Source organism: Micropterus salmoides, unplaced genomic scaffold (assembly GCF_014851395.1).
Source record: "Micropterus salmoides isolate LMB-PRFRI ecotype aquatic unplaced genomic scaffold, ASM1485139v1 Ms_hic_scaffold_6, whole genome shotgun sequence".
Classification (NCBI taxonomy): domain Eukaryota; kingdom Metazoa; phylum Chordata; class Actinopteri; order Centrarchiformes; family Centrarchidae; genus Micropterus; species Micropterus salmoides.
The window spans coordinates 37,486,058-37,498,296 of NW_024044348.1; the positions used below are offsets into that span (position 1 = coordinate 37,486,058).

General features: G+C 41.5%; 1 protein-coding gene across 3 annotated transcripts in view; it reads left to right on the plus strand.

Annotated features, from left to right (window-relative positions):
- LOC119889888 (plakophilin-3-like) overlaps positions 1-12,239 on the plus strand; it is a 30,936-nt gene that overhangs the window by 2,787 nt on the left and 15,910 nt on the right. For all 3 annotated transcript variants that reach the window (XM_038700800.1, XM_038700802.1, XM_038700801.1), the window contains 6 exons: positions 5,618-5,703; positions 7,049-7,668; positions 8,544-8,667; positions 8,805-9,009; positions 9,195-9,354; positions 10,312-10,420. In XM_038700800.1, coding sequence (XP_038556728.1) covers positions 5,618-5,703; positions 7,049-7,668; positions 8,544-8,667; positions 8,805-9,009; positions 9,195-9,354; positions 10,312-10,420 — 1,304 coding nt within the window. The remainder of the gene's footprint in view (positions 1-5,617; positions 5,704-7,048; positions 7,669-8,543; positions 8,668-8,804; positions 9,010-9,194; positions 9,355-10,311; positions 10,421-12,239) is intronic.

The following is a 12,239-nucleotide window of genomic DNA, read 5'->3' on the forward strand; positions in this document are numbered from 1 at the left end:
TGTTTTAGTAAAAATTGTATACATCATGATACAGTATTGTTCTGTAAATTCAAATAACAAATGGTTAAAAATAACCATACCATTCTGTACCTACTCACACTCATGCGAGAATCCATCCCTGATTTGCTTCATAGCCTATATCTACAGCAGAGACACTGAGGAATAGCTCCCACGGTGGAAAAATTTCTACCAGTATATACAGTCATATCGCCCAGCCAAAGGGGAACATATGAAGTGACGTGGTCACAGGAGAAAGTCTGCATTTACCATCACCAGTTCTTGACCCATGAAAAATATCCATATCCCTATATATATCCCTACTTCCATGTAGTAACAAAAGTGAAATCTTATCATTATGTCAAAGTCAGTGCGCGAGAGAAAGGGGTGTTGCAAAATCGGATGAAGTGTCACACATTGCGGTCTGAATTCAATAGAATCTGGATGGAGTCCAGTCACAGTGAAAATGAGCGCAAAGGAAACAGATGGAAAGGGAGAGGAGAGCAAACAAAATGCAAACTTAGGTGGAAATATGTGCGGTCACAAGAGATGCTTGTGCAGATGAGTGTGATTGAAGAAGTTTGTAGACTAGTCTTTCAATTGTAATGTGAAAAACAAGTTGATAAAAATGCAAGTTAGCTGCCTTGCCCCTCCTAAACTCATGGACCACCTTGTGTGTGGAACATTCCTTTCCAATCACCTCTTCACAGCTTCTTGTCAGAGTCTATTTTGGACGGTTCTGTACTTCCGCCAGTCGGGTAAGGCCTGCTGTGTCTGACATTTAAAACTTGAGTTCTAAACATCAGAGAAAATTGAATAGATTATAAAATAAGATTCAATTTTACAGTTGAGAAGATTTTTGTTTTCTCAGTTATAGCAGTACTGGCAGTGACAATATCTAGTAAAGCATTCTAGAAACTGAGAGCCTTGACTTTGATTACATTGTTACAGTCGCAGAATAATGATATTAAATTGTACGAGGTACAAGCTTTTCTTTTGCAACATTATTGGTGAAGCGTAAGGATGGTGATATTTGTCTGTCCGTTGGTTGGTTTTTCTGTTCAGAGCAAGATCCAGTAAGTGTTTGTAAGGTTGCCATGAAATGTTTATGGAACTCCTTACCATTTAGTGCCAAAGCTGGGTCAAAAATATCCCCCTGAAAAGTACAAGGATTTTGGTAGCTGTTGAGCAGATAGCTCAGCATAAAGACTGGATACTGGAGGGGAAACAGCTAGCCTGGCTCTCTACACAGGGAACAAAGTCTGCCTACTAGAGTCTCAACTGGTCATGGTAACATAGCAAGACTCCAGGAAAAGAAATTATTCCGGCCCATTACCCCCCTTTAAAGCTACTACTCGTTTTTTCTTTGTTTTTTGTATGGCTTTAACAAACAAGAGAGAACTTGACAATTAGTGATCTGTAGAGGCGCTGGTAGGTGGATTTTGTTGTTAGAAAGTGGGCACAAACGTTCCCCGATGCATAGCTGCATATTTGATCACATTGCCCTCTTTTAGTTTGTCAGTGTTTTTTTTCGTTTCATTTAGGGCTGTGCGATATGACTAAAATCTCATATCCTTGTGACAAAGATTAAAATTATTGAGAAAAGATGGTGTTGGGAAAGGCTTGGCTGGGTAGTGGGTACCATAAATCACTGAGTGGCTTCTTGTTTTGCAGAAGTCAAAGAGAAAACCATCTTGGATGATGGGCTAAATTACGTCCTAAAACTTTGGATTTCTCAAGTCATGTGACTGTTTTCAGTAAAAGCCAAAAGACATTTAGGGTAGAATAAAGACCAAAACCCTAATAGAAAGGTCTGTATTTTAAGTCATGGGAGATCCAACAGATCCTCCGCTAAAGACCAAGGACACTTCAACATGCCTGGAGGAGCCAGGGATCAAACCACTGACCTTCTGAGTAGTGGACTACCTGCTCTACATACTGCTCTACATACTGCTCTACATCCTGAGCTACAGCCGCCATACAACATGATGTAGAGAGAGAGCGCCCTCTAACTCCACATCAGAAAGCTGTGGGGGGAGGGGGTTTCTGAAGCTATTGAACCATATGACAGTATACTGGCAGTTTAAGTAGTCAGCTGCAGTCTACTGGCATTACTTTATGTTAATAAAAATGTCAAGGCGCCTTTTCACACACAGAAACATGTGGACAACATAATTAGACAAAGAGATCTGTTTGTATGGAGTTTAAAGTTTGGCCAACTGCCAGAATGAACTGCGTGACAGTCAGCCAGCATTAGTGGGCTTCCCAGCGGTTGTTCTAGTTACTGGTACTAATGATTAAATGGTTAGGTTAGCCAGTGCTTGAAGATAAACTAAAAGAAACCAATGCAAGCAACAGGACCAAGAGAGCAGTTTCCTCTGTCTCTGTGACATAATGCCAAAGTGGGCAGTTCCTCTAATCCAGGAAGTGTTGTTTGCCACTTTAAATTAACTTCTAAAATTGTAATGAATGACATTTAATCCTAAAGTTCCTCAACATGGGAAATGGAAGTTGCTTGGATAGTTTCACAATAGGTTAATTTATTTTGAGTGGTAAGAAATACAGTACTTGCACTATGTGGAATCTGAAATACTGTAATGGGCAAATACCTAAAGTTTAGCACCATTAGTCTGTAGTACCCATGAGTTAGTGCTGTTGCGGTAGAAAGCACCAACAACAGCTGTTACTCAGAGCTGTAGAAAATTAAAAACAGTTGCAGTGAAGTACAAAACTCTGCGCCAAAGTTGCAGAATTTGGGAGCAATTGAGTGAATCAAGAATCAGGTTTCTACAGTGTGATATTTAACATGGCAAAGTATTAGAATTTTAACAGAACCCTGGATTCCTACAAACATTAGAGAAAAAACATCAGAAACAACATATCTACACTCACCAGCCACTTTATTAGGTACACTTTGCTAGTGCTGGGTTGGACCCTCTTTTGCCTTCAGAACTGCCTTAATTCTTCGCGGCATACTTTCAACAAGGTGTTGGAAACATTACTCAGAGACTTTGGTCCATATTGACATGACAGCATCACACAGTTGCTGCAGATTTGTCATCCATGGTGTGAATCTCCGGTTCCACCACATCCCTAAAGTGCTCTATTGGATTGAGATCTGGTGACTGTGGAGGCCACTGGAGTACAGTGAACTCATTATCATGTTCAAGAAACAAGTTTGAGATGAAAAGCTGAGAAGCTTTGTGACATGGTGCATTATCCTGCTGGAAGTAGCCATCAGAAGATGGTACACTGTGGTCAGAAATGGATGGACATGGTCAGCAACAATACTCAGGGAGGCTGTTGTGTTTAAACGATGCTCAGTTGGTACTAAGGGGCCCAAAGTGTGCCAAGAACACATCCCCCACACCATTACACCACCACCAGCCTGAACCGTTGATACAAGGCAGGATGGATCCATGCTTTCATGTTGTTTACACCAAATTCTGACCCTAAACGTTTTTAAATCTTCTTTTTTCCAATTTTGGTGAGCCTGTGTGAATAGTAGCCTCACTTTCCTGTTCTTAGCTGACAGGAGGGGCACCCGGTGTGGTCTTCTGCTGCTGTAGGCCATCTGCTTCAAGGTTCGACGTGTTTCAAGGTGCGTTCAGAGATGGTATTCTGCAGACCTTGGTTGTAACGAGTGGTTATTTGAGTTACTGTTGCCTTTCTGTCATCTGGAACCAGTCTGCCCATTCTGCTCTGACCTCTGACATCAACAAGGCATTTTCATCCACACAACTGACGCTCAATGGATATTTTCCCTTTTTCGTACCATTCTCTGTAAACCCTAGACATGGTCGTGTGTGAAAATCCCATTAGATCAGCAGTTTCTGAAATACTCAGACCAGCCCGTCTGGCACCAACAACCATGCCACGTTCAAAGTCACTTAAATCCCCTTTTCTTCCCCATTCTGATGCTCGGTTTGAACTTCTGCAAGTTGTCTGGACCACGTCTAGTTGCTGCCATGTGATTGGCTATTTAGCTATTTTTGTTAACAAGCAATTGAACAGGTGTACCTAATAAAGTGGCCTGTGAGTGTATATATGAGAGATATGGACAGTAAATACCTCCAGTGTTAGTTTTATGACTTTTCCTGTAATGGACTAAAGCGATGTTGCATGAAATATCTTATCGTACTCTGAAATGACCACATGGCCCACAGCTGCTCCTGCTCTAACTTGACAGGGATTTTAGATAAGCAGCGTTGCTTCCTTGTACCTAATGCCTTGGGGTCAGCCGTCACCTCAAGTGGCAGTAGAGAGACCTGCTTTTTGATGTTGACAAAACGATTTCCGGTTTCAGCAACAGAGACAGCATGAACTTTAAACCATTTATTAATAATTACTCAAACTGCTGAATGAGATGAAGATCAGGTTTAAAACAGTGGAACAGTCCTTTAAATACTAACGCACGATAAAATGGCAATTTTTGAATTTTGGGCAAGGCCTTATGTAAGTCTCTGGGGTTCTGTTGCTGTACAAAAAGAGATCCTGTGTTCATATTGTTGGTTATATGCTGTGTGTGTTCTCCTTATTGTGGTGGTCATATATGAACATACCTTCCCTGATCTCTGACCTGGTGATGTTTATGTTCAGGCATGCAGCCCAGCTCCCCTCCCTGCAACATCTCCTCCCTCCTTCCTTCCGTCCTGGAGGACTGGATGGCGTGTGTTGTTTTTCTCCAAGCCATTTACTTCAGGCCACGCTCCCCCTTCCTCTCTCTGTTCAAGTCAGAGCAGCTCACTATGTTCATGTAGAATAGTATAGTATAGGATAATGTGTTCTTTTTGCCCAATATTAAAGACGTTTATTTGGGGCGGCTGTGGCTCAGGAGGTAGTGCGTTGGCCGTTAATCGGAAGGTCGGCAGTTTAATCCCCGGCTACCCCTGGTTGCGTGTCAAAGTGTCCTTGGGCAAGATACTGAACCCCAAATTGGCGGGTGAATGCAGATGTAGTGTAAAAACGCTTTGAGTGGTCGAAAAGACTAGAAAGGCGCTATACAAGTACGGAGCATTTACATTTTGAAAGAAAAGAATTAATGAATATTGTAATGCCTCATATTATTGATGTAGAATTTGTATTACTTGTTATAAATAACAACAGAAATTCTGTGTAAGCATGATATATTGTATATTTACTTAAATATTTTCTATTTCTGCTTTGAAACAACTGAATTATGGTTAGAGAACTATCTTCCATGCATCCACAACAGGATAGAAATAATAGGGAAAATTCAAACTATTAAGCAAATTACATTACAAGTTAAGAAGGAATTTACATGAATTACATGAAAGTGGTTTCAATCAGGTATATGTTTAACTAATTTAATGTATGTTTGTTTGTTAGCATGGACCGGTGTCTTTTCTTTCTTATTAAATATTGTGTTTTCATAATAGGTCATCACCGTTGCACCCTTGATGGTTTAGTCTACACAATCACTTTTGCAAATATAATTTATTTCACACTGGCTTTGGCAATGTCACAGTCTGTTTCCCATGCCAATAAAGCCCCACTGTAGTATAATAGGGTCCGCAACATGAATATTAAATATCTTTTTGACACAGTGACATACTGAACAAAAACACTAATAAGTTTTATCTTTCTTCTCTTTGTCCAGACTACAGCATTCCTGATGCAAAGAGCTTTCCCACCCATGGTTTCAGTTCCAGATCCATGATACACACACCCAGCCGTGTCATGGCTGTGAGTACTACTGCCAGTTCTGCATTACACTGTTGTAGCCACAAGAAATTCAAAACAACTGTCAGTTGCAACAATACTGTAGGTTTAGTATAGTGGAGGTCAAAAACAGAAAACAAAGAGCTCACAGTTAACGTTTACTCTGTGCTGTATGATTAGTTATTTGATATTAATACAAGAATTTGTGGTTTACGTTTAAGTTAATTGCTGAGATCTGGTCAGTAGCCAGGATTTTACAAATACTCAAGTCCCCAGTGCTCCATTGGGGGGCATTTAATCAGTTGACTGATTATAGTTTCTGTAAACTGTATTGCTAATTATGAAGGCCTAAATGCCAGGAATAAAATTCTGGTGGAGAAATTCCAGGTCCATTAACGTGCTGGGTATCAAACCTAAATACTTTTTTTGTGCAGAAAGAAATGTTTTTAGCATTGGGAATTGTAAAGTTTCAAATACTTTTGGAGATTCTTAGACTTTTGTTATTAGATATTTCTTGAATTAAATCAGTTTCCTTTTCTAACTTTAGAATGTAATTTATTTAGACAAAGCTTTTTATACAGTAATGCTTTGAGCAGTTCCACATATTTTCTTAAATGAAAAAAAAGAGGCCAAAATAAATGTAGTCAAATTTAGGTATACTGATTTTAAACATACTGAAATCAGTCTGTAAAAGGCCCATCATGTAGAACTTTTTTTTCAGTGTTGAAATGGGAGTGCAGCTACATCGCTAACAAGAAGTCTGACAGAACATCATCTACTATCAGACACACCCAAGATAGCTAAAATGAGTTGGAAAATAGAATAACTATAGCAATCTTTAAACATAATATTAGCTCCAAAAGAGTAGGGCAGTGTTCCCTTCACATCACATCCTCACATCCTACTGAAGACCTGTGAGTCAAGCTTACACACACACACACACACACACACACACTTGAAAGCAATGAGCCAGTATTGTGTATGAATAATGTTTCCTCTCCGGTCTAATTGGCTCTGGGTCAATGAGAAGGAAAATGCTGACCAACACTGCTGGCCAAACTCAGAACAATGTTAAGGGAGAAGAAAAATATAAACAGGACGCTTGTCTGCTGCTTTCAACTGGCCAGTCAAACAATGCAAAGGCAGTAGTGAGCTTCCTGCAGCTTACGGTAACCTGGCTTTGATGAAGGAGAAGAGCTGTTGAATGTGAAACCTCTTACACCGCCTTTTTGTTTCACAATTTCACTAGCTTCAAGCTAAAGATATTAGCCTGTAATCTAAGAGCTTCAACTGTTTGCACTAGCAAGGAAGTTCTATGAAAATGAGCAAATTCAACCTTTTATTTCTCCCCACACGGCCCGCCCTGCAGGTGGCCACAGTGCCCCTTCACTCTTCTGGTTTTTCCTCCCGCTCTGCTGTGGAAAGCAGTTCCCGGGGGAGGAATAAAGGAACCAGCATGGTCCAGAGCCACTTCCAGACGTCCCAATCACACAGCAGAAGCAGACGCTCTAAATCACTTTGCCAGGCAGACCAGGAGGCGCTTCCTCTCACTGTGTTGGCTCCTCCAGAGAATCCCTCCTACCTGCTCACAGTGCCTCCCCCCGGCACTCTAAGGCGCAGCCTCAGTGGGACACTGGCCCAGGATAGAGGCTACTGGCAGGAGGAGGAGCAGCCCTATCAGTACACCTACAAAGGCCCCTCCCACCGCACCATCAGCCGTATTACCAACCGACAGCAGCACTACCAGCAGCAGAGCTCTGGCTTTGGCCAGGAGGGATGGGTGGGGACTGGCAGGGGGGTCCCCATGGCAGGGGACGGCTGGGGGACACAGTGGAAGCAGCACGTGTCCAGGGCCAACCACGCCATGGGGACAGGGCAGTACCAAGCCCCCCTTCACCGGGCCAGCTCCCTCCACAGCGTGAGGAGCGTCGGGAAAGGAGTGGATATCTTGGATGGAGCATCGATACACAGCAACGACCCACTGGAAGAGTGAGACTTGTTATTCTTTTATTTGCCTGTATGTTGACTGTACCAGACAAAAGTTTCTTGCAGAAGAAATGGTGAAAAGTTCAAGGAGAGTGACATCATGATTACTGTGCAAATCAGTGTGACAGAAATGTATAAATTAATTTGTACACTATTTTTCCGATTTTTTTATAGACAAAATTATTAATTGAAAGGGTTGGGTATTGTGAACCGGATCCAAGTTGGAACCGTTACCAAATGTACAAGGATTTGTTAAGACATTTCCATTCTGCTTATCGGTTCCTAATGTTTTGCGTATTTCGCACTCCACAGTGAGCTGTAGTGAGCATTTTACAGTCCATAAAAGTTGCACTTATTGCCCCGTGTTCAATTTGTTGCAGTCTCCCAGCTACAAGCTAAAATTAACGTCTTAAAACACAGATGAGCTGGCATTCACCTTTATATTGAAGGCAAACCAATGATATCTACAAATTATTCCAATATATATGTTATATATATATATGAGTCCTCAGAGACGCCCTAGTACAAAAACTCATTTCACTTTAGCCATGAAGGGGAAAAGGAGCAAGGAGGAAGAGGATGAAGGTCACACAGCGCTGCAAGATTTGTGGTGTAGCGGTTGGAATCAGAACTGAGATTCTATAAGAACAGGATTCAAAAAGTAGAATCAGAATCGGATTCAATAAAATTGAAAAGATACCCAACACTATTAACTGATAAATGGAACAAATAATGAACAGATGAATCGGTGCTGAAATAATCTCTAGTTGCAGCCGTAGTGTGATTACAGCCTCACCATACACTGCTGGTCATAGCCACTGTTTTTTCATACAGCTTAGTGTGTGTGTGTGTGTGTGTGTGTGTGTGTGTGTGTGTAGGATTCAGCGTCTGGACATGGCTACAGCTGTCAGATATCTGTCTGAGTCAGATGCTGCCTTGCAAGTTCTGGGAGCTGCATACATACAACACCAGTGTTACCTTAGCAATGATGCCAAAAACCAGGTAACGCGTTTGCACTGTTACTCTGTATTTGGTTTGCTTCATTTGCTTTTTTCATTTAGTCTGCCATTTATTCTCTTCATCATATGTGCGTATTAACAGTGTGTGGTGTGTGTTGTTCCTGATCCTCTCTCTCTCAGGTCCGTGCCCTGCATGGCGTTCCAGCTCTGGTTCGGCTTTTCTCCAGTGACAACCAAGACGTGCAGCGTTACTCCACTGGCGCCATGCGGAACCTCATCTACGAGAACGCTGACAACAAGACGGCACTTGTAGATGCCGGTGGAGTGATGCAACTCGTCAGCATCCTGAGCGAACCTGACGAGGAGCTTCAAAAGACCATCACAGGTAGCTTTGGTTTTTGCTTTCGTTCTGTTTTGAACCCCAGAGTGTATGTGCATGCACTGATAATTACCAGTCCGGTATTCAGTAATTGAGGTGTTGTTAAGTGATTTATCTTCTGTATCTACATATTGCCGGTTTGAATTACTCAGTTGTTCGGACAACAGAATGAAAACATGTTGTGGTTGCAGGTGTCCTGTGGAATCTGTCCTCCAGAGACAACCTGAAGGAGAAGCTGTCCAAAGAAGCTTTATCAGAGCTGACAGAAAAAGTACTGATTCCTCTGTGCAGCAACATCCCACTAAGCTCATCTGAGAGAGACATCTTCTACCACACCACTGGCTTCCTCAGGTGACTAGACAGAGACCCTGCACATTGGTTTTGATGCAACACATGTTCATGTTCTATGAGTGAGACAAATGTCGTCATACCAAAAGTTTTAATTTGCCCCATCTGATTGATAATTAGTTCCAAAGTTCAGCTGAGGCTGATGGGAAAGTCATTCGTTTTGCAGGTATTTGGTCACAGAAATCAGTGTATTGGAAAATGACAATTTTTACCTGAGGATGGCTTCAGATGACAAGTCAGAGGAACACCAAAGTTACATCCTTTCACAATCCATCCAGTAGTCGAACCAACTTGAGACCTGTGGCGAGGCATGGCTAAAAAATCCATTTAAAGAACAACCATTCTCCAAAACCCCATCTCTGTGAAGCCTGACATCTTCTAGTAAACGCGGGGAACTGAACTGGCCGTGCTTTCTGCTGGTCTTTGGTGCCAAGTAGGAGACAGGACACAATTTGGTCTGTTGAATGACATTAAAACTACAGCAACCATGAACCTTATCTCCCATTAATATGGAGATGCCAGCCAGAGCCACGAACCGGAGTTAAGAATTGAACACATAGTTGATTCTGTTGGAAACAAAACACCAGCATGATTTATTAATCCAGTTCTTTATTCACTGCAACACATCCCTCAAAGGTACATTTAAATAGACAGTCTCTTTACATATTGCAGCTTTCATGCAGATGTAGCATTAACCTTCAGTTGCTGATATAGAATTTGGTCATGAATCATGATCATATTAACCTTATTCTTGACAGAGTTACAGTTACATGTAAGTGCAGTAAGCTGTGAAGGTGCTACTGAAGGGATTTAGAAAGCTTCATAAGGTTTGTGCTAAAATCACTCAAAGACCAAAGATTCATCATAGGAAGACATCTTTACTGCATTACATTCTGACAGTATAGTCTGGGTTTAAAAGTCTATGTGTGTGTGTGTGTGTGTGTATGTGCGTGTGCATAGGAACTTGAGCTCAGTGAACGAGAGGACGAGACAGAAGATGAGAGGTATGCGAGGCCTGGTAGACTCTCTGGTGTCCTACATTCAACAAGAGGATATGGCAAATGACAAGGTAACTCTGACCTGCGCTGTAATAGCCTGTGGCATTTTTATACACCATAAACAACGATGCCTGATTTGAAAATCACTACAGCACACGTCTTTTCCTTTAAAGTTGGGCCGAGCCCCTTAAGATAATATTTACCTAAATGTTGATTCAATGTGTATCTCACACATTGAATTAACAGCTGTAGTAATTGTAATTTTTACAGGCTACTTAATTCAAATAGGGTTTATTCATAACTCTTAAAAGTTATTAATTGAGAGAATGTAACTCCTGAATCCAGGGTCTCACCTCACAAACAAACTTCGGCCAAGTACAGACACAGCAGAGAGCATTTTAACCAAACACACTAGTGTAATTTTTACCTGTCATCAAGTTACTCACAGAATTAATGTTAATTAAGGACAGCTGATAAGACATCCTGTGAGTGATTTTTGGGGAACAGTGAAAGTGATGGTCAGTGCCACCTAAATAAGAGAAGCTGCTACTATGGGATAGCAAATCCATTTATTTTGCAAACCTCTGTCTTTAACCTCAGTCAGTCACAAATCATTTTTCACATTCACACACTCACCTGGATATGCAGCGTAATGCATGCACTGTAGAGCCTGGCTCTTGTGAGGGAGAGCAGCATTGCGGCACTAGCAGGCTGCGATGGAGCACAGTAAAGATCAGAATTTGATCTGCTCTGCATAGCCGATAGATACCAGTCCATTAAAATATGCTGGGATCGCCTCAGTACCCATCTGTAGGATATTATGGGCCAGATTTACTAAAGGTTTGCCTGAGTTAAAATGTGTGCAAACGTGATATCACCAGCAAATTAACATGTAAGCTGATCTGCTAACATTTATTCATTTAACTGACGCTTTTATCCAAAGCGACTTACAATTGCTACATATGTCAGAGGTCGCACGCCTCTGGAGCAACTAGGGGTTAAGTGTCTTGCTTATATATAGAAATATAATTATTTTATTTTATTTATTCGATGAACTATATGTATTGATTTTTTTTTTTATTGTATTTTCCTTGAAGCTTTGGCAGTACTGTTTAACATTCATGCGAATGAAGCAAATTTCGTTTCAACCTGACTTCTTTTCTCCGTGAGATGGAAGAATTTAGAAAGTTGCAGAGAGCTCCCAGCTGCAGTAGTGCTTTAATTTAATCCAGCCAGAGGGAACGATCACCAACTGTTCACAGCGCGGCAGTCATAATAGTGAAACAACCCATTGTAGGTACCGGAGAGGGAATGGGGCGTACAGGGACAGGAGATCGCAGAGGTCAGTGAATGTTCCCTCTGGCTGGATGAAGCACACTTTTACGCATGATCCATGATGATACAGAAATATAGAAATTAATGACAGAAAGCATACTGTCAATATTTTAGAGACCCCCCAAAATTTTAATGTCAAATCATGTTTTTAGGGGAGCTCCTGTCTTATTCTCCCTGGCTCCCCTGTAGTTTGCACCCTGTCGTCACGTCTGGGTCATTCCAGCACACTGTATCTGTTTCTGCTGGGGTTTCCCAAAGCAGTTTTTCAGGTGTGCTGTCCCAAGTACTTAGTGCAATCTCTGACAGGATATTTATATATGATTTCCACATACTCGGGACGCACTGAATGAAGGTTTTTACGCTGTGGCTGCTTTCCCTCCCTCATTTAAATTCCGCCACCTCCATTGTGTTTGCTCCTGTCGTCATCTACGCAATAATTCTTAGTTGATCACCCATAACAGGTACTAAAATTACACGTGCAATATTTTAGAATGCACATGCAATTTAGTACTCTTTATTCGGGGTGTTAGTAAATCCGGCCCTATGTTCCTACTG